Source organism: Ceratotherium simum, chromosome 6 (assembly GCF_057802395.1).
Source record: "Ceratotherium simum simum isolate JZ-2026a chromosome 6, ASM5780239v1, whole genome shotgun sequence".
Lineage (NCBI taxonomy): Eukaryota > Metazoa > Chordata > Mammalia > Perissodactyla > Rhinocerotidae > Ceratotherium > Ceratotherium simum.
In genome coordinates this window covers 84,827,766-84,849,407 of record NC_141905.1, presented here as the reverse complement: position 1 = coordinate 84,849,407, position 21,642 = coordinate 84,827,766, and the positions used below count along the sequence as shown (strand labels likewise).

Genomic DNA, 21,642 nt, shown 5'->3' with positions numbered 1-21,642 from the left:
AGCTAACATGCATGCCAATCCTCCTCTTTTTGCTGAGGAAGACCGGCCCTGAGCTAACATCTATTGCCAATCCTCCTCCTTTTTTTTCCCTTTTTCTCCCCAAAGCCCCAGTAGATAGTTGTATGTCATAGTTGCACATCCTTCTAGTTGCTGTATGTGGGACGCAGCCTTAGCAGGGCGGGACAAGTGGTGCGGCGGTGCGCGCCCGGGATCCCAACCCCGGGCCGCAGGTAGCGGAGCGCGAGCACTTAACTGCTAAGCCACGGTGCCAGCCCTGGAAACAACTGTTTGGAACAACTGTTTGGAGCAACCTGGGTATGTGAATCTACTTGTCAATGGTAAATTTTATTAAATGTTTATTAAATACAAGTGAAGTATCTCTGAGAAAATTTAGCAGCCAAATTGAGATGTGCTCTAAGTGCAAAAAACACACCGGATTTCAGAGACTTAGTGTGAAAAAAAGAACATGAAATATGTCATTGGTAATTTTTAGACTGAAGTCATATTGAGATGACATTTTAGATACAATATATTATTAAAATTAATTTCACCAATTGCTTTGTACTTTTTTAAAATTTTGGCCTCTAGAAAATTTTAAATTACATGTGTGGCTCACATTCTTTTTCTCTTGGATAGCAAAGTCTAAGAGTATGCTAGGAAGCAGATGTTAAAGACCTCGTGTGCAATTTCTCATTTTAATGAACTGGTGTTCATCACTGGAGACAGAATCAAAGCCACAGCTTTCTCCTATCAGATCTCTCATCACATGTCGTGACTGCAGGACTTGTCAGTGCCCATTAGTACTGAGTCGAGGCATAGTGATGACCTACAAGGAAGCCAGAACTACCTCACACGATTGTCCTGGTTTTCCCAGGCCATGCACAGAAAGGAATGCAGTCAGCCCAGCCCAGGCAGCCAGGAAAGGGTAGGCAGCCTGGTGGGCACAGAATCCATGCAAATCTGCTGTGGGGATCAGAGGTCTTGCAGCACACCAGCCACCCTTCTACCTCCTCCTTTCCCAGTGTGATCCACTCTGATTACAGACAGCAATAATTTGACATCTGTTCATCCTCAGCTGCGCAGGCTGAAGCTGTGATGATTAATGCTCTGGTAATGGGCACAGAGTAAAAAATATTAATCTTTATAAAAGGTATTCAACAGGCATCATCAGCTTATAAATGTCCAAGCAGAACATCCGTCTATAACCCCATTACAGCTCTACATTAAAGCAAGATGCAAATATGAGAATGAATCTGTCCATTTAAAACATTCGTTTTATGAACACTGAGTAATGTGCTTCTTAATTTTTAGTTTGGTCACATTAAACAAATGATCCATTAAGTGCACTTAATAACCTTGAGCCTGTTACATAGAACTGAGATCCAGATTAACACTTTTAATGAGAATTAAACAGTAAGAGCCATATAAATGGAGATGCTTGCTATTTATCTATTATAGACAATCATCGTATTTTTCAACCATCTAAGAACTCTGTACCCACATGATTCAACTTGTTCAAATGATTTTCTCCCTCGATGCAAGGCTTTAAGCAGCAGAAATGCAGAAAACAGAGCCAGCAATGGAAGGAATCATAAGGAACTGTCTACTTATGTACACATTTTACAGAGTGGGAGCTGGGAATCAGAGTGAAGGGATGTGTGGGGATTACACCACTAAGCAGCAGCGCTACTAGAATTAGATGCCTGATCCTAAAGCCAGAACACCTTAGAGTAGATGATCGATGTATGTGTACATGCCTGTAAACATGTATGATTCAGGTACCTTAACATGTCAGATGCAAATTAAATTTTCCCAAGAATCATTTTAATGTAACAAGTCATGATACTTAGCAGTACCAGGGGAATAAATTCACATCTCTTAACCCTAGATAAGTCATTTTTGCTTTCTGCACTTGAGTTTCTTTGCCTGTGAAATGGAGTAAATACAACTGCCCTGCACAGCGTTTCTATTCCTATCAACCAGCAGCACCTTTGTAAATGTTCTGGTCAGGATCTGGTCACAGGTCCTCAGTGCCACTCCCGAGTGCTGAAATGATCAGAAATAATGTAATCTACATTTCAGCTTTGAGGTACCCCATGTCACAGAATTTAAATTAAGAGAGTGACAGAGCAATTAAAAGTATCTTGGAAATTGGAAGGAGAAGCACAACAACTGCAGAACAATGAGAAAGAGAAGCTGGTCAAAGACATGTCTTCTGGATAAAGCCATTGGGTCTAGCAAAAAGTGTGTCACCTTTTGGAAAAGGGAGTGTGGCAGCAGATATTTTGTATCCTTTAGTTTGGAGAAATATAATAATAGGGGTTAAACATCCATTAGTATTGTAGTAATAAACAATTTGTCAGAAGAAAGAAATGAAAGAAGAACCAATGGAAAAAAATCACAAATGAGTCCCATCTATAAGTAGATGAAAAAATTAGAAAGACTCAAGTAAAATGCTGGGGAAGACCATGTGGGCAGTACTGGTCAAGCCAGGAATCTATTCTCTAGGTGGATGGAAGTACATCAAAGAGGTGGCTTGAGAAGTTCAGAAGGAATACTACATGGCAGAATCTCTACATTCTGGAGGAAGAGAAAACAAAGAGAATACACAGGGCTGGGGAGTGGTGTGCATTCTTTTAACCAAAGAGTGAAGGTAGCCAAGAACACAGGTCTTGGTCAAGGGGGTCCAGCACACATGCCTCTCCTAGTTGCCCTGACAATGAAATGTATATTTTAAAAACAAAGTCAAGAACATATGGACTGGTCCAATCCATCTTGAGGGAAGGTCTGTGCACTCAGAGAGGTGTTAATGCAACAGAAAAAGAATGAGATCTGGAAGGAGAACCTAGGAGGCTGCAGGCTGACCTGGGGCTCCTCCAACTGTCCCAGGCAAGTTACTGTAGGCAACATATCATGTAAGGACAGAGCTAAGCTTGTAGAGCCTGGAGGGAATCATGAAATGGGGAGACTCAGGGACTTGCTGTCCTGGTGCCTAAAGTGAGCATGACCAGACATGGGACAATCAAGGTAGCCTCTTCTAAGATTGCTCTTCCTGCTCCCAACATCAAGTAACAGGAGTAAGAGCCCACACAGAGGTGGGCACAGAACTACTACACTCTGAAGAATTGTTGGCACTGCCAATTTGACAGATAAGAGTCCCTTCACAGAAAGAGAAAAACGAAAACTCCATGAGCATATGAGTACAACACTGCATGGTTTATTTATGTTTAATTTATTTATGTGTTTAATTATTCATATATTTGTATTTTATCTTGTTCCATATGGCATTTGAATTAAATTCAGTTTTCAGAATGCATAACTCATATGATGGTTGTGAAACAGTTTAAGAAAAAGAGTGGGTGATGGATTTGTAACATGACAACTCCTTAATCAGCACCATGGTGGTGGACAGCTCCCTGTCTGGGATTCTGCTTACAAAGTAGGACTTGTTACTTAACTCCTACACCCTTATCTGAATTAGTCTTTCCAATTATACATTTTTAAGTTGATGGCTCTGAAGCCTCTCAAAGGAATCAAACTCACTAACCAACAGTCATGAGCACATGGTAGGTGCTCAACATATTATGATAGAATTGAAATGGATATAATTAAGAAACTAAAATTGAGTTCACCCTCCTAGATTCAATAAGCCATTCCTAAAAGGTTGCACTGTTTTAACAAACGGCCTTTTCAAAAACACATATAATGAAAGATATAGAATGATATGTAGAACGAGGGATGAAAACAGTACAGTACTTTACAGATAAAGATTAAAATTTTCTCAAGGCATGAAAAAAATAGAAGAGGAGAGAATAACATTCATATTCCCCATTATTTAAAAGAATCAGTCTTTGGGATTCACAGCTGGTAACATTTATTAGAAGTCATCAGCACAACTATATAAAGTACTCCAGAATGCTATACAACTGGTACATTAAGTGACTGTGGCACATGATGGTCCCAATCCCAATTTTTCTTTCTGTACAACATCCATCAAGATAACAAAACCACTACAGAGAAGCTCTGGGTTTAAGATCCCTTTTAATAAAGAGAAATATTTCTCCACTTTAAACAGTGGAGAAGCTCAAGAGATTTTATTTTGATTTGTTTACGGATCAAAGCATTGAGAAGGTATATTTTCTTATAGGTCTGAGTTAAACACACAGCTTTTCTTTCTATAATTTAAAGCACAAGAAATTGATTAATAAGGTCATTTTTAGAGATATAAATTTTCTATCTTGGATCTAATCACAACAAAAAAATAGTCTGGAAATGTGACTTCCATATTTCCTAATAGCTAGTCCCAATAGGTATCTGGGCCTTTGCCCTCAGATTTCAAAGGGCTGCTATAACTAATGTTTCCACCATTAAAAAGGAGAGTGTGACTCTGCCTCATAACTGGAAGAATCAGTCATCTTGAAAATAAGAATGAGGAAAATAATTTAAGCTCTTTAGGCCTACATTTTTAAGAAGCTCTGTATTGTTCAAAAATGGAACACAAACGAAGTTTTATGAGGCTGATGAACACTGTCTAAAAGGAGCCCGTTTGCTATACTGAGGAAAAGAGCCACAGGAATGCCCAGGGAATGAGGGAATGGCACATTTCCCATTCCTGCCCACTGCTAGATTCCAAGCATCAGTGGGTGCTTGGAAAAACAAACAAACAAAGGGGTGCCAATGAAAAGTGAGCTTACAACGAAGTAATCCATGAAGAGTATTAAACTACTGTCAAGACCAAGAAGGGATTGTCTTGCCACTAAATCTTCAAATCTTACACTAGCCTCCAAAAATTAAAAAAAAAAAAAAAAAAAAAAAAAAGACTTAAGACACAATGATAAGTATATAGTAAGCACTAAAGAAAATCTGTCAATTGCTTTGGCTACTTTCAATATGGGAATGCGGAAAGCTTAGATCTCGAAAGGCAAAGAAAGGATTCAGTGTTAATTAGAATGAGCTTTCCAAAGGTCTCAGGTTCAGAACCACAGTGGAAAGGAGCCCATGTGGGTAAGGGTACGTGTTCCACCAGGTCTCCCACCTTAACTCAAAGACTTCTTTGCAAGTATGTCCAAAAGCTCTTGACTAATTTAAACACTAATGCTATCTCTGGTTATTCCTTTCATTCCAATTTCTATAACATTAATGTAAAACATTTTTGTGGGCATAAATCCTAAACTTCAGTGTCCTAGTGTTTATTTTAATTTAATTACATTGAAACTTTGCATTTCTATAATAGGATTTAAGCTTTAATTTTCACAGCTTTTGTCAGATATGTCGGCAACAATATAACCACATGGGAACAAAGCTACAAATGCACAAATTATGAAGCTCTGACCTTTCCGCCTCTTTGTATCTTGCTTTGAAAATCTGTTCACTCCACATCACAGATTATATGCAAGAGTCATCTTTTTGTGAAGCACATAATCTATTTAACCAGCTTTCCAGTAGTCAAGTCACATCACGAGACAACACTTGGAAGCCATTACCACCCATTCATTGGCTCTCGTGCACAGCATGCTAACGAGTCAAAGGCCCTTCACCTCAGCACCGGAGCAGGAACAGGAACATCCAAGGTAGATTCGAGACACCAGCACGGGGACCAGCCCCTCTGCACATCCTCCCTTTTCTGAAACAATGTCATTCACTCTTGAATACTACCACGCATTCGAAAAGACATCCTAATGAAATGCTGTGATGGCTGGGATTTGCTTCAAAATATCTGGGAGAGAAGCATATAGATAAAAACACGATTGACTATGACTTGATAACGTTTGAGGCCAAGTGAGGGGTACACAGGCATTCATTACATTCTTCTTTCTGCTCTTCTGTATGTTTAAATTTTTCCATAATTTTAACAAAAAGCTATCTTGAATCCAGAGGTAGAGTTGAACTGTCCCCTTCCCCCATTTCATATTTCCACAAAACTGGAGGATAATTAGATCAAAAGCAAATACAAGACAAGCTTAATTTTATAAAACTACTCACATAAGACCCTCCATATCTTAAGTCTCTCATGAGTCTTCCTTTTCTTTCTCCCTTTATGTTACTCCTCCTCAAAGACATCTCCTTCCTCCATGACCAATCCACTCAGAGCCAAGACCAGGAGAGATGGCCAGCCTCCCACTGAACACAAAACCTCTCCTCCCATAGATCAAGTGAACTACATATGTACGTAGCTGGTCATGCTTCCTTCTCTGCACTGCTCCCTGGGAAAAGAAGTGCTGGTTTTGAACATTCATGTCCAATTTTGATCACTCAATGAATATGCACTGTGGATGTGGCTTGGGCCAGGCACTGTTCTAGGCGCCAGCGACACAGCAATCACAAGATGCACAAGAAGGCCCTGCTTGGAGAGCTCTCATTCTAGGGAGGGACCACAGACAATACGCAAGCCAAGGAGTAAAAACATGCAACGATTTCACACCATGGACAGTGCCACGAGGAGCCATGGGGCAGAGTTTCTGGGGGTATTTTACACAGCACCTCGCAGAGAAAGCTCTCAGTGGAATCCCTTTAGTTATTTGGTCCAGGTCTATTGCCTTTCAGCTCGTATTTGACATTCTAATTATCCTCTCTGATGAGGGCAGGATCTTATCTGCCATTTTTCTACTGAATCCTCAACAAAAATGACAGACATAGCTAACATTTATTGAACGTGCTGAGTGCAAATCTCGGTACTAAACATATATTAATCCTCAAAAGATATGATGCAGGCAACAAGAAAAGGGCAGCTGAGGAAAGGAAGCCTGGAGGGTAGCTTATCTAAGGTCACTGAGTTAGCAAGTAATAGAGGCAGGATTGGAACCAGGCAAGGTCACAAAGCCCACACACATTCCCAATCCTCTTGTGTACTGCTTGCCCTCATCACAGGAAGGGCATCAGAAATAAACAGTTCTTTATTAATGAGTAAAATCATTTGCAGGAGAAATGGTGCAAACCAGTCACTCATTTTTTTAAAAATCAAAGGAAAGGGAGAGGGGTAGGTACTTAGAGAAAAGGCCAGTGTGGCTGACATACACCCACCAGGTGCTATGAGTAGTCGGAAGTCTCCAGAGGGCCTGGTACACTGGCTTTATCAGCAGTCTACCACTGACCTCTGATGCGGTCAGCTCTGCATGTCTACTACTGACCTCTGATGCGGTCACCTCTGCATGTCAGCTGCTGAACAGCCTTCTTCTATCAGGGAAGATTCCTACATTATGAGCTCTGTCTCCCCAGGACAGAAGCCAGATCTCAAACCCACAGCCACCCTTGCAACTACAGCGCAGACTACGTCCCAGGTTCTGGCGACGAGACGTGGCTTCTCAAGATGGCAACTGGAAATGAGCAGTGGGAGGAGACGGCTCTCTGAAGAACTCCCATTTCCTTTGGGCCAGGATGGAGGCTGTGGAGGCAGCAGGAGTTGCAAGGTCCTGATTCAGAAGGAGCATTGCAACTGGTACACCTGTGAGCAGATGGTGGCAGTGACAGCGGTCGTGGTGTCCACACAGGTTGGGGCCAGAAAAACACAACCCTATTTGCCAAAAGATACATCTCCTGTTGTAGCCTAACAAACTCAGCTGGATGCATCCTCAGTTCCCGTGTCCTTTAGGAGGACAGAAGAGGAACAACAAGAAAAACAGGGCTGAAACAATCAGGGCACTGTAAGCCTTAGCCTACTGGGGCCCAAACCTGGCAGAAGAAGGCTTGTCTGCAGAGGAGCAATTCCAGCTTCAGAATTCACTGCCAGCCTCACTGCACACAGACCAGCTTGTCATTCCCACTGAGATCCTTAAAACTATGGAATGTCTTTGATATAGGGGGGAGATGGAAAGAAACGTTTTAGAGCAAGCCAATTAAGTTGAGTCTCTTCTATGAGTGGGGAACACATGTGATGATAAGTAATGACATGCCCTGGAGCCCCCGCAGAGGACCCACGAGGAGCCCCACAGTGATCCACTCTGACCACAGCCCCAAAAGAACATTTACCGAGGGCTGACATATTCAGTAGCTTGTGCAACTAAATCTAGTTATATCAAGTTCTAAAAATCTGGACACGTGAGGAGTTAGTTTGAATGATTCCACTGGGATCAGGAAAGAGGCTAGAGACAACTACATTTTTTACAAATTAACAAGAAATGGAACAGAGCAAGAAAATCTCAGCCATCATATCTTATCAGAAAATGGTTTGGCTTTAACTATTTACACCAAATGTGGCACAGAATACTTTGCAAAAGTAATGACATCTTTGTAAGAACAGACCAACTGGAAGATTTCCACTGATAAGTCTTTCCTGACAAGGAGGCAAGACAGATGTTGGCTGCTTTGCAGAAGCAGGGAGCTTACAGATGAGAAAAATCAAGGCTAGCTTTGCTATCCTTACCCAGAAAGGTTCTTAAATCTCAAAGCCTGTAAGTGAGGCCATTTTCACATTGGACAATGCATTCTGAAATGCTTCCAGGCAGCCAGGGAGCATTTGGAAGCACATGTGGGCTACCAATTATGGCTTAGACAACATCTACTGATGGGGCAGTTCTGGAGCTGCTGGTAAGACACGAAGCTTCAGTCTAATTTTGGCTCATTTAGCCATGACAATTTTGGATTCATATATTTTGTACAATCTCATTTACTATGTTGGGTACAATTTGCTATTAAGATTAAATTCCTAACTTTGTACTTAGAAAAACACTAAGTTAATAATTCCAAAATGTTATATATCCTGGTAACTCCTTATTAAACAAAGCTAAGTATTTATTTGCATGCTAGTTTCTTTCAAAACAGGACTTGAGGTAGTCTATGATAAAAGACTTACAGCACAAGAGTGAAAACAGAAATGGGGCACAGTAAAGAGGAAGAGAGACACAATCACCCAACACCTAGGCCGACATAATTACCAGAAATAAATAGTAAGTTTCCCTTCAAGCTTTCTACTAGCTAAAGAAATAGAGTAAGTTTCAATAGAAGAAAACTTTCCTTCTATTTTAAATATTCTTAATTGACCCCTTTATGTCTTAGGTGCTTACTCAAAGAGAGCTAAATGATACGTGAAACAAAGTTTTGCAATAGAAATTTTGAAATATATGTAAATACAACCTCAAGAAGTTCTTCTCTGTATCAACACTCAATAAAAGTCAACTATAATCAATCCATTGACAATTATTATTCACTGACAATTGTTAACTCGGTGAAGGCACTGGTGGTGGTGATGGTGACAGGGATGGCGGTGATGGTGCTGGTGGTGGTGGTGGTGGTGATGTGTATGTGTCTTGGGGTTGAATGGTTGTAAGAAGGGACATCAGTAACCTACCTAGTAAGACCTAGATATAAAACTTTCAGAGGATTTTATTTGCTCTGGTATAAAGTTTAGCCAATATGGAAGGAAACAATGAAGCAGTGTCCCCACCCATCACCTCCATCATCATGCCTTCCTTGAGCCTCATGGTGTCCCCAAGCTTTAGAAGACACCTGGAGAATGAGCAATTCAAGATCCAGCCCTCCAATGAGAGCATGCAATGTGGATAGTTGGGATTAATGGCTTAAAAGAGATTCATGTGCTTTGAGTCCCCAACAATTGTGACAGAGTTGACTTTATTTTATGAAAGTGAGAAATGAGCTTCTGGCCCAGAGACAGAGCTGCATGGAGGGGCTGCAGAAAGCCACCCACTTCTTGGTTTGATGATTTTTCTCCAGAACACTCCCACCCAAGTGAAGTCTTAACATTTTCTCTTAACACAAGCCTTAGCTGTAAGTGTAGACTCCAGTGCATTTTAGAAACTTAAATCAAGAAATAAAATTAAGGCCAGCAGACAAACATAGAGTCCAATAGCCCAGAAGGGACAAAGGACTAAGCCAGACACACACTAAGTTCTCAGTCCAGCCAGTAACTCAACGGGGACATCCCAGGCCTGGGCTGCTCCACCCCTGAAACAACACTACACGTAACGATGAGAGAAAATGAATGGAACCATCTAGACACAAATGGAACAGAATAAATCTATGCCTCTCAGTCAGAATGTCACTCAACAGTCTTCACACTGCCTCCAATAAATGAGGAAGGTTGTGGAATTATGCAAAGGTTTTAAGCTTTCAATAAAACTGCTTGACAAGTGTAAAATGTTAATCCAATCTGTCCAAATAGAAAGGAAATGACTAATAAAAAGGGTAAGGAGATAGCGTGGGGAAATTTAAGGTGTTCCTCAGGATAAATGAGTTGAGGAATCATTAAAATTCTTATTACTTTGAGCAGGGCTTGAAGAAATCCTGTCAAAGAATACAAAGTTCAGACAGAACCATTACTTCTAAATTTAAAGAAAACTTGAAATTTTTCTTTGCAATCATCTCAATGGAAGCAAGTGATTGCCTCTCCGGGATAGACAATCACACATCTTAAAGGCCACAATGTATGCTGATTATCTGAGGGCTTTGGTTAAATTACAAACTACAAGGTTTTGCCTTCATTTTTCAATGATCTATTACCTACACTGCATGTCAATTACCATTCTCTTGTAAGGGCTAAATATTCCTGTCTTGTAATGGAGCTCTTTTAATTGGATGCAACCTCCACTCCTTTTGGCAAAGAGGAGAGAATTCAGAAGGGGCAAGGTCTACAGATAATGAATAATGTGACAATTTAATGATTCTCGGGGTTCTACTCACCATGCTGTGTGAAGAGGTCACTGTGAATGATTTCAATCAAGCAGTACAGCTTCTGAATGGTCAGCAAACCCACTGGAACATTTAGGATGAAATCAGTAAACATTTTGCTATGAAGAAAAACATAAGGGATATACACATTAGGGATATACAGCAAAATGATCCGATGTGCTACAAGACAGTACCGAGACGCAAGGTCATTAAATGATCATTAAATGCCACCAGAATGTTGAACAATGCCCATTATACAATATGGGCCAAAATCTCGTCCAAAAAAATTATGCTTTAAAATGTTATTTTTTACTTCACACCCACAAAAATGGCTATTTAACCCACAAGACAGACAATGACAAGTGTTGGCTAGGATGTGAAGAAATCAGAACCCTCATAACACGCTGGTGTGAATGAAAGATGGTGCAGCCACTTTGGAAAACTGTTTGGCATCTCCTCTAAATGTTAAACACAGTTACCATATGACCTAGCATTTCTACTTCTAGGTATATAGCCAAGAGAAAGGAAAATATATATCTATACATGAATCATAGCAACATTATTCATAATACTCAAAAAGTAGAAACAGATCACATGTCCATCAACTGATGAATGGATAAATAAAATGTGGTCTATCCATACAATTCATCCATAAAAAGAAATGAAACTCTGACACCTACCACAACATGGATAAACCCTGAAAACATAATGCTGAGTGAAAGAAGACAGTCACAAAAGGCCACATATTGTATGATTCCATTTATACGAAATGCCCAGAAAAGGCAAATCTATAGATACAGAAAGTAGAATGGTGGTTGCCTAGAGCTGGAGTGAGAATGGGAAATGACTATTAATAAGCACAAGGAATCTTATTGGGGTGATGAAAATATTCCAAAACTGGAGTATGGTGATGGTCACACTAAAAAACCATTTAATTCAATATTCTAAAACTGGTGAACTTTATAGTACATAAATTATATCTCAGGAGAGATGTTTTTAAAAATTTACTTTTACAAATGGCCAATAAACCTTCAAAGGAGTGTTAGAAGAAGAGATCTGGTTAGTAACCAAAGAAATGCAAATTAAAATGGTGAGATGCTTATTCACCAATCATATTGGCATGGTTCTATTAAATAATAATTCCAAGTATTGGCAAAGTTTGAGAAGACAGATGCTAATATAGACTGGTTAGAAGGTTGGTTTGACCTTTTAGAGGGCAACTGGACGATATCTATTAAAAATCTTTTAATATTAAAATGCAAGACCTAGTAATTCGACTTCTCTGTTTATACTAATGATATAAATAAGGGCAGATACTACAATTAAGCTACAAAAAATTTTATGCTAGCATATTTTATAATAATAAAAAACTGGACACAATCTAGCACCCATCAGTATGGCATAGTGGCCTGCTCTTCGTAATCAAAAAGCCTGGGTTGGCCTTGAAGCACTGCCACTCGTGACTAAGTTATCACGGACAACTTATTTAGCATAAAAGTGAGCTAATACCAGAACCTACGACATACCATTGTTGTAAAGATTAATTGAATAAGACATAGAAGGTGCTTCGTGTAAAGCCTATTTTGTGCGGAGACAGCACATAATCGACGTCAGTGTCTACTGCTGCTACTTAAACACATGATGGGCCAGCATAAGATGGAACACCATGAAAGTTATTAAAAATTATGATGGAGAAGACTACTTCACGATGTGGGAACACAAGATGTCTTAAGTGCCAGAGATGACTGTAAAACAAAGAATATAATGTTAAATTTTTTAGGTGTGTGCGTGTGTGTGTGCACACAAAAGATAACTCGAAGGATCTGGAGAGTGGAATTGGGTACTGGAATTAAGTTTGAGTTATTCTCCTCTGTGATCTCTTCTGATTTATCAAAACATGAATCAATTTTCTAAACAGGAAAAAATACATACATGATTTTCAATGTCATTTTTTTTAAATCAGTAGATAAGGTGTTGAAGACACATGCACCCCTCAAGAGCCATAAAGGCCCCGGGGAAGGGGGTCTTCCTTGGATCTCCAAGCACACGGCACAAGCACCAATTGTGAACTTCTAATGGGCGACGGGCTGATCGCAGTGCACAGTGAGAAGGACAGGCCCAGAGTCTGGCCATGGCCCATCCAACCACAGCTCCCCCCATGTCCTCTGCTTCTCCAGACCTGAGGCTCTCAAACAGAAGCATTCATTGGAAGTGCCTGGAGGGGTCATTAAAACCAAATGGCTGGGCCCCACCCCCAATTTCTAATTCAGAAGATCTGGGAAGGAACCCCAGATTCAGCATTTTCTAACAAGTTCCCAGGGGCTGCTGATCCCGCTGTTTCGGGGACCACTCTTGCAGAGCAGCAGGGACAGGACCCTCAGAGACCCGAGAGGGCACCCATGCTGCCAAGGGGCCCGTTTGTTCCTCCGTCTCTCATGTAGGGCCTGCTACACTATAATCAGTGTTGGCACTTCCTCGGAGCAGAAAATAAATGTGTCCACGCGGGACTCTAAATCCTCAGGCACATCAGAAACATGATGATTGGTGGAGGAGAGCAGCTCCCCGAGAGCCCCTCGCCCTTCCCTTCCAGGGCATGAGTGACCTACGGTGGACATAAAGCACAGGACGGGTGACCATTTTTCATTCCGTTTAACTGCCCGGGGGAACAGTGGCCCTTTCCTAATATTTAGGTGGGCTTTTCTGGCTGGTAAAGATGGTGCCGTCACCTGTAGGTAGTTTATCGCGTCAAATGTTAAATCAAAACCAAGTATGCAACTCTGACATACGACTATCTACTGGGGCTTTGGGGAAAAAAAGGAGGATTGGCAATAGATGTTAGCTCAGAGCCAGTCTTCCTCAGCAAAAAAGAGGAGGATTAGCATGGATGTTAGCTCAGGGCTGATCTTCAAAAAAAAAAAAAAAAAAAAACACCAAGTGAAAAAGCAGATGAAGACTGGGCTTTAGACGTCTGGGGTTGAAAAGGCTGTGCAGCCCATCTGCTCAGGACAGCTCCGTTCACAAGGCAGTGATGTCTACACATTAAACAACCAGGACCGCGCTGGGAGGGTGAGGGTGGTAAAATCGGAAGGTGAAAGGAAGAAGTTGGTCCCCAGCCCCACCCCTCAGTCTGAAAGCCCAAGGACCAGCTTCCCAAAGCTGTGTTTTATTTTGTTTTGACTGTTATTTTAGATGACAATTTCTGACGCTTCTGCCTGAGGCTCACAGCCCCTCATTTAGGAGCTCCCAAAGAGAAGCTGTGTGTGTTATGAGGAGGAGGAGGCGAGATGTGAATATTAAAGCTCCTGTGTCAAAACTTCTAGGTGCTGAAAACAAAATCAAAATGCAACACACATATTGAATTTCAAACCCTAAAAAATGCAGAATGCCAAATTTGTATTGTATACCCATTGAGCTATAAACAATCTTCTAAAGAAAATATTGTGACTTGACAGATGATACCTTTTCCATATAAAGTCATAATTAGCGAAGTGTCAGACACCACCACTAGCACATGTTCCAGAATGATCCAAGGCACTGACCTCTGCCAACATAAGACAGAACCTCAAGCATCCCTTGAACTATATGCACTGAAAAGGAGGCCAAGCCAGGCATGTGGGATGCCTTCGCTCGGGGTTCTTCCTTACCTGAGCTCTTTAGGATCAAACACCAATTTCACATCGTTGACAATTGCAGGCAAGTATTTCAGTGCCGCCCCCTGCAAACCGAGACCAAAGAAGAATGCTGAGCCTAATGCAGTTTGGCAAATGTTAACACAAATTTATAATTACTATGAAGAACCACAGACATACCAATAAGACACAGACCACTTTCTAGATGAGAGGCTGATGGCGAAACACCATGAAGATAGAGCAAAGAAAAAACCTCTGATCCACAAACAACGATGATTTGTTACATCATAATCTTGATACATAATAACAATAGTAATATTAACAGAAGCAAACATTTATTGCCTGCTGACCAAATGCCTATACTGTGCAAAGCTTTGATGTGATTTTCTCCTTAACCCTAACAAAGCTATACCAAATGAAGACCTGTGTCCTCAGAAGGCCTTACCTTCTGGTGCCCTACCATTTAAATCACTGCAGCTCTGTCATATTCAACAACTAAAATGATTGTCTTTGTTCCATTCCAAAACTGTTTTCCAGTATACCTGTGTATCTCTTAAATAGGAATCATTTTTTTCTTTAGTAACTTTATCTCTTATATTCATATTCTGTATCTTCTAGAAAACCCACAATCTCAAAAAATAGAGTTTGGTAATAATGACAGATCCTAATACACGCTATGCTAGGACCCTTGTATATTTTATCTTTAGTTCCAACAGACCTCCTACAGGGAGTTAGCTGTGTTGGCAGGCAAGGAAATTGACAATGGAGATGTTAATTCCTTTGCCCCTGATCACACAGCTAGTACTGAACTGAGCTAGAATTAAAATTCAGTTCCATGGGCAGCCAGAGCCTCAGCCCCCTCATCTATCTCCTGTTGGGAAAAGTTCCTGGATTTTAAGTGTTCTGACCCTGGCTGCCCACCACCCCCCCCAGCACCACTCCCCAGCCTCCCCCCCCCCCCCCGACAATGTGACTCTAAGTGAGTCCTTATACCAGGCTGGACTCTCCCTCCCTGAATGAAATGGAGGAAAATAACACTCATGCCAAATACCTCCAGGGGTTGCATCAAAGCTCAAAATCAAATTGAAAAGAGAATAAGATAACACTTTGAATACTGGAAAATACCACACCTATTACATAAACAATTGTTAGCACTGTTTTCCAAAAGCAAGTAGGCAGAAACCCACTTTAAACCTAATAAATACCCTAAATATATATGGACAATTGCAACAAAGGGACACAGGTCCCTCTACCTCCACCACCTAATGAAATTCATTCCATACCCCACACTCTATATAAAAATTAACTTAAAATGGATCATAGACCTTAAATGTAAAACTTAAAACTATAAGACTTCTAGAAGAAAATACTTGTGACTTTGGACTAAGCAAAAATTCCTTACATATGACACCAAAAGAATAACCTGTAAAAGAAAAAATTGATAAATCGTACTTCACCAAAATAAAGAACTTCTGCTCTTCGCAAGAACTTCTGTTAAGATAACAAAAGATGAGCCACACGCTGGGAGAAAATAATTGCAAATCACATATCTGATAAAGATTTGTATCCAGCATATACAAAGAACTCTTAAAAGTCAATAATAAGCAAGAAATCTTCCTCCAAAAATAGCCCAGAGATTTGAAGAGATTTTTCCAAAGAAGATATATGGACGACTTATAAGCACTTGAAAAGATGTTCAGCATCATTAGTCACCAGGGAAATGCAAGTTAAAAACACAATGAGATACCACTAACATCTATTAGAATCGCTAAAAAAAAAAACAACCCAAAACCTGAGAATACCAAGTGCTGTTTGCAGATGCTGCTGGGCTGATTGCAAAACTAGTTCAGCAACTTTGGAAAAGCGCTTGGCAGTTTCTTATAACGTTAGACATGCACTCTCCACACGGCCCAGCGCCCACACTCCTGAGTCTCGACTGCAGTGAAATGAAAAGTTATGCTCACAGGAAATCCTGTATGTGATGGTTTATAGCAGCTTTATTTGTAATTGTCAAAAACTAGAAACAACTCAGATGTCCCTCAAGAGGCAAGTCCATACAATGCAGCACTACTCAGTAATAAAAAATTAAAAAAAAACACGGAGCCCCTGTTACATACAACATGGATGAATCTCAAATGCACTCAGAGAAGTAAAACAAGACAAACTCAAAAGCCTACATACTGTATGATTCCATTTTTAGAACATTCTGGAAAAGGCAAAACCATAGAGATGGAAAATGTCCTGGTGGTTGTTAGGGGGTGGAGGTGAGGGAGGGCTTGTCTACAGTGGGGGATGAGGAATGTAGGGGGTTGATGGAACTCTATCATATTACCACATGCAAATTATACCTTAATTTTAAAAATGAATAAAAGTATATTACCTGGATAGATAGGTTACCTGGATAGATAGGCATGGAAAACACCTAAGAGAATGCTGGGTCCAGGTCTCAACTCTGGTGCCTAAGAGTTAAGTGGTCAGATTCAAGTCACTTCAAATGAGTTTCAGTTTCCTAATCTATCACATGTGAGTATTCTGTACATGCCAGACAATCTTCTAGGTGCTCGACTCTATCGACACAATAAATCCTCAGAACAGTTATATGACTGAGGTCTGTTATTATCCCCTTTCACAGACAGGAAAGTAGAGGCACAAAGTGAAGTAATTTGTCCAGATTCACACTGCTGGAATTTGGAGCCAGTCTGTCGACCTCAAAGGCGAGAGCAAAAGAACCACACTCAATGGTCACCACAAATCTCAACCTTCCCAGTCGAGATGATAAAGGACAGGAAAGCAACTTTCTGCACTACAGAATTAGCAATGCTTGTTTTCCAGGTGTCAACCCTCTCCTTCAATGCTGGCTGGATCAAAGGATTCCATCTATCTGCTTTGAGATGCAACTTTTGAAAAGAACATTAAACAGAAACAATTTCATTCTGGTTTCACAAGTTCTGCCTCACCTACCTCAGAGTTGCTTTGAAAACCTAAAAAATATTTATCGTGACATTTAATAATAAGCGTTTGCACAAGCTGACTGCTCGGGCCCTAAAGGGTCTCGTTTGGTTGGCGACAGTCCTGAGGGTGAAGCACGCGTCAGCTTCTTGCGTTTTATGCTGCACCCAATAAAGCACTGTCTGCCTGTAGCAACTTGATAGCTTCCATTTCACAAGGACAAAGTTGACAGTGACAAACAAGACAGGTCTCTATGGCCCACCTTCCACTCGCTGCCCGGGGGCTGCCGGGCGCTGCATTAAGCAGACAGGCTGAGCACCAGAGCAGGGCCAGGGCTCCTACAGCCTTCCCCCATCTGATGTCATGGTGACACCCATAGAGAAGGTTGTGCCCACCACGATCCCAAATCGCGAGTTAACACAGAATTCTGCCTAACAGACCACAATCCTACAGACTATGTCTTTCAGTACATGGGGTTTAGATAGAACAGAGGCGAACCACACACCTGCCATCAGTCCTGGATCACATGACTAAAGGATAGAAGACGGAACGAAGGGAAGGAGACGTGGCGGATGCCACCTCTTGCATCTCGCATCCATCTCTGTTCTCCTGGCATTCCTGGGCTCTTCTCCTCAGCTCTCCTTGCCCACAGTGACCATTTCAGTCTGTCTTCCCTCTCCTCAAGCCTGGCACCCATCCCCTCCCCACTCATCTCCCCTTCTACTTCAGGGAAAAACAAACCATCATGAGAAAGGGACTCGCAGAGCTGACTACCACTTAAGCCAAAAACCTAGCCTCCATGAGTGCGCAGCCTCTGCCTATCCCTCCAGGCTCAGGGAGGGAGCGCCCACCTCCAGTAGGGTGAATCCTGCCTGTTGGGCTCTGGTCCCTTCCCCACTGTCTGCTCAAGGACCTCCTGCCCTTTGTCCTCCCTTCTCTCTCCAAGTGGCTCAGTTCTCACCCCAGCTGGCTCCTTCCCTCCACACTGAGCCCACAACACCAGTCTCTCACCTTAAAACCATCCCAGAGCTCAGGGCTCCCTCCCTTGTCTCCTGTACAGACAATTCCCCAAGCCCTGGGCTCACCCCACTGTCCACTGCCCAGCACATTCCCTCCTCTGCCCTCTGCAGCCCCTCCCACGTCTCCATTCCTGCTGAGGCCACAGTGACTTCAGGCCTTTGTTCTTCAGGCCTTTTTCCCATGACACCGATCCGACCCCTCACCTTCCCTGGCATCCACCACCCTGACTCCCAGGGCCACCTCCTGCCTCTGCACCCACTCTTCCCCAGCTCTCTGTGCAGGGCCCTGTCCTCCACCCCTCTCTTCAAGATGGGTGTTCCTTGGAGGAGTCACGTTCTAGACTTCTCTCCTTTCTCCACGTGTTCCTCAGGGACCCACCATGGGCCAAGCCTTGGATTCCTAGTGCCTATCTCCCGGGCTCACCCCTCACCTGAGCTTCACACCCACACACCCAACGGCCACTGGACTTCTGCAGGTGGCTGTCCCACAGACCCTGCAAATTCCACCTGCCTCGGCTGGAGACCACCACCTTACCTCCCAGGGCTTCCGGCTCAGGGCGCCGTACCCTGAGCCCAGCTCACAGCATCAGGCTGGATGCTCCCTTTGCCTCACAGCCCTCGTCTGAGCGATCACAAAGTCTGGTGGATCCTCACTATCCACTGCCCCTGGTTCTACCACCTTCTCCATCTCTACAGTCTCTACCACCTGGGCCAGGCTGCTTTTGTCTCCCTCCAGCACGATGCCACAGCCTCCTAACTCACCTCCTGTCTCCGCTCTGACCCCCAAAGTTCCCGCCTCACTCGCAGCCAGGGTGGCTTTCCTAAGATGCAAATCTAACTTAGATACTTGGGTGGCATCGCCCCACTCTTGGGATACAGACCCAACTACCCAGTATCCTCAGATGCTCTGGCCACCACTCCAGTGTCCCCCCATAGTTGCCTTCACTGCAGGACCCTCTCCAACCACCCGAAGCCTCTTCCAGTTTCTCACATGGACCAGACCCTCTCTCTGTTTTGGTCAGAGCTCAGCGGCTTGTGCACGTGCTGTTCCCTCTTCCTGGGTCACTGTTCCCCTCCCCCCCACTCCTGCCCCTGTCCCCAAAACACTCAGAGTTAACCTCTGAATACTCCTCAGTCCTTAGCTTAGACGTCATTATCTTCAAGACACACGGATTCCGGGTTAGGCATCTAGAGATATTCCTGCTATGGGCTATAAACCAAGGTCCACGTGTCTGTATCCCCCAGGCAAGGGCCCCACGGTGTGGCCGGGCCTATTCCTTCTCTCTGGTCTCCCTCAGGCCTTGCCGAGGATCCTGGACACAGCAGAAGCTCTGTGACTCCCAGACTGACAGAGCTTATATAAAATCACCTCTTAATGCTCAAGACACATTCCACCTCTCTGCTTTTGGTCCACAGAAATAGCCATCCTTAGCTAACAGAAACAACTGTATCCTCTCCAGTCTGACGAGCCAGCCAGAAGAGGCAGCGGGAACTCGGACATCCACCCGACCGCAGGCTCTCTAACTTTCCTGAAAAGGCATGTTCCATGGCCCACTATTGTTAAGGACCACAACCAGCTTTGGCCATTTCTAACACTGGTTATTTGTCAAGTGTTTTGGATTCTGCTCATGTTTGCAGCACAAGGCTCCTGTCTCCTCTGTGGAGTTACAGGCTGCTTCACTCAGTTCAGTCTCTCCCAAGTGGAAGGAGCTGTGGCTTCAAGAGCTTCCCAAGATGCAGAGCGCCCGACAGATAAAGCGGGGCTCCTGCACGGTGCACAGACAGCGCTGGGTAGAATCCTATCTATAGAAGGACACCTCCAGAAATAAAAGTCCCGAACGCAGGCAAGAGAACCTACCCCGCATGACCCACAGGAGGCAGTGGCGTATCTTGGACGAGAACATGGGTTCGGGGCCAGGCTGTCTGCAAAGCTCGCCCCCACAGCCTGCTCCATGAACTCGGGAAGAGGGCATTTCCTATCAGTACTTCTTATTGGTAAGACGGTGGTGGTTAATAGTGCTTGCCCCCAAGGGCTGTTGGGAGGCTGGAAAGACGTTTTGCAGGCGAAATGCTCAGCATGCTATTCTAACACATCCCTAGTGCTCAACAGACGATGGGCACCGCTGTCATAAGAAGTGGCGGCAGGAGAGCATGTGGATGTGTGCAAACATGAACACAGAAAACTTCAACATGCGAAACCCTCCAACCTGACTCTCCATTCAGTGAAAACTTTCATTTACAAAGCCCTATATAAAGTGGTAAATACTGAGTAGAAAAATTCAGCAAATCACAGAAGTAGTCAGGATAACAGAAATGGAGGGCATTTGAGGGTTTTTTTCTGTTTTTGTCTTACTTTTATTATATTTTGTAAATAAGTTCTTTCTTTAAACAAAATCTTGCTCAGAATATGTGAGGCTCTTTTGAACGGAGGGTGAGAGGCTGGAACGTGTCAGCAACCTTTTGCCCCACAATGCCTCCGAGGCCTTGGCTTGGTTCCCTACAGGCGGTGGGATGGTCACTAATCGATTCATTGGGGTGTGGCATGCGGGAAAAGGGCACAATCATTGGGGTGTGGCATGGGGGAAAAGGCACAAAGCCTATGAGATGTGCCCAAGGGGCAGAGCTGAGTGTGGAGTGGGTCTTCTTCCTCCATCCCACCCAGGGCTCTTAGCCGGGGACCATATAACCTGTGAGAGCACACCCATATGACAAGGCCTAGTGAGGAAGAGAGAACAGTACAATACAGGAATTCAGATGAATTCACTGTTTTTAGCTTTGTTTATTCATCTCTTGTTTTTTAAGTCATAATTGAACTTATCAAATCAATGTTGGCTTTCCAAGAAAGGTATTGCTTCAGATTCGACTTTAAACCTAGCTAAACTAAGGTCAGGTAGCTTAAGACCTGGCTTGCATTTCTCTTTGAACTTGGTAGAGCTTTCATCTGTCCACCTGAGGACGGATGGGTCCAATTCTAAATGTATTTGGGCCTGGGGGCAATCGACACGTGCACTGACACACTGACATGCTGAGAACACACGCTCGAGTTCCCTGCACACTCAGACACACAAAGGCTTTAGGTAAAACTGAAATTACCACCAAACACAATAGGGCTCCCCACCATTGAACACTGACTGAAAGCCAGCAAGCCAGGGAGAGATCTCAGAAACAAAATTAGAGATAACCAAGACCAGTAGTAAAGCTATTTCTATTTCTATTAAAAGACAGGCAAGTTTCTGAGTGTCCCTCTTAAAATTGGGTTCATTGCTTAATATCCAGGCAATCAAGAACTCCTGGTATCCAGCAATCACAACTCTGAGGAATGAAAGTGAGGTCAAAGCTGAATCAAAATGACAAGAAACACACTGAAACCAAAGTTTTAAAGGAAAATAATGAAATGCATATACAGGATTATGAAACAGCAGAAA

The 21,642-nt window shown here is 42.8% G+C and overlaps 1 protein-coding gene across 3 annotated transcripts in view; it reads right to left on the bottom strand.

Annotated features, from left to right (window-relative positions):
• Positions 1-21,642, bottom strand: part of DOCK1 (dedicator of cytokinesis 1) — a 505,015-nt gene that overhangs the window by 318,809 nt on the left and 164,564 nt on the right. For all 3 annotated transcript variants that reach the window (XM_014794062.2, XM_014794063.2, XM_087432851.1), the window contains 2 exons: positions 14,265-14,335; positions 10,633-10,739 (listed from right to left, as the gene is read on the bottom strand). In XM_014794062.2, the coding sequence (XP_014649548.1) occupies positions 10,633-10,739; positions 14,265-14,335 (178 nt within the window). The remainder of the gene's footprint in view (positions 1-10,632; positions 10,740-14,264; positions 14,336-21,642) is intronic.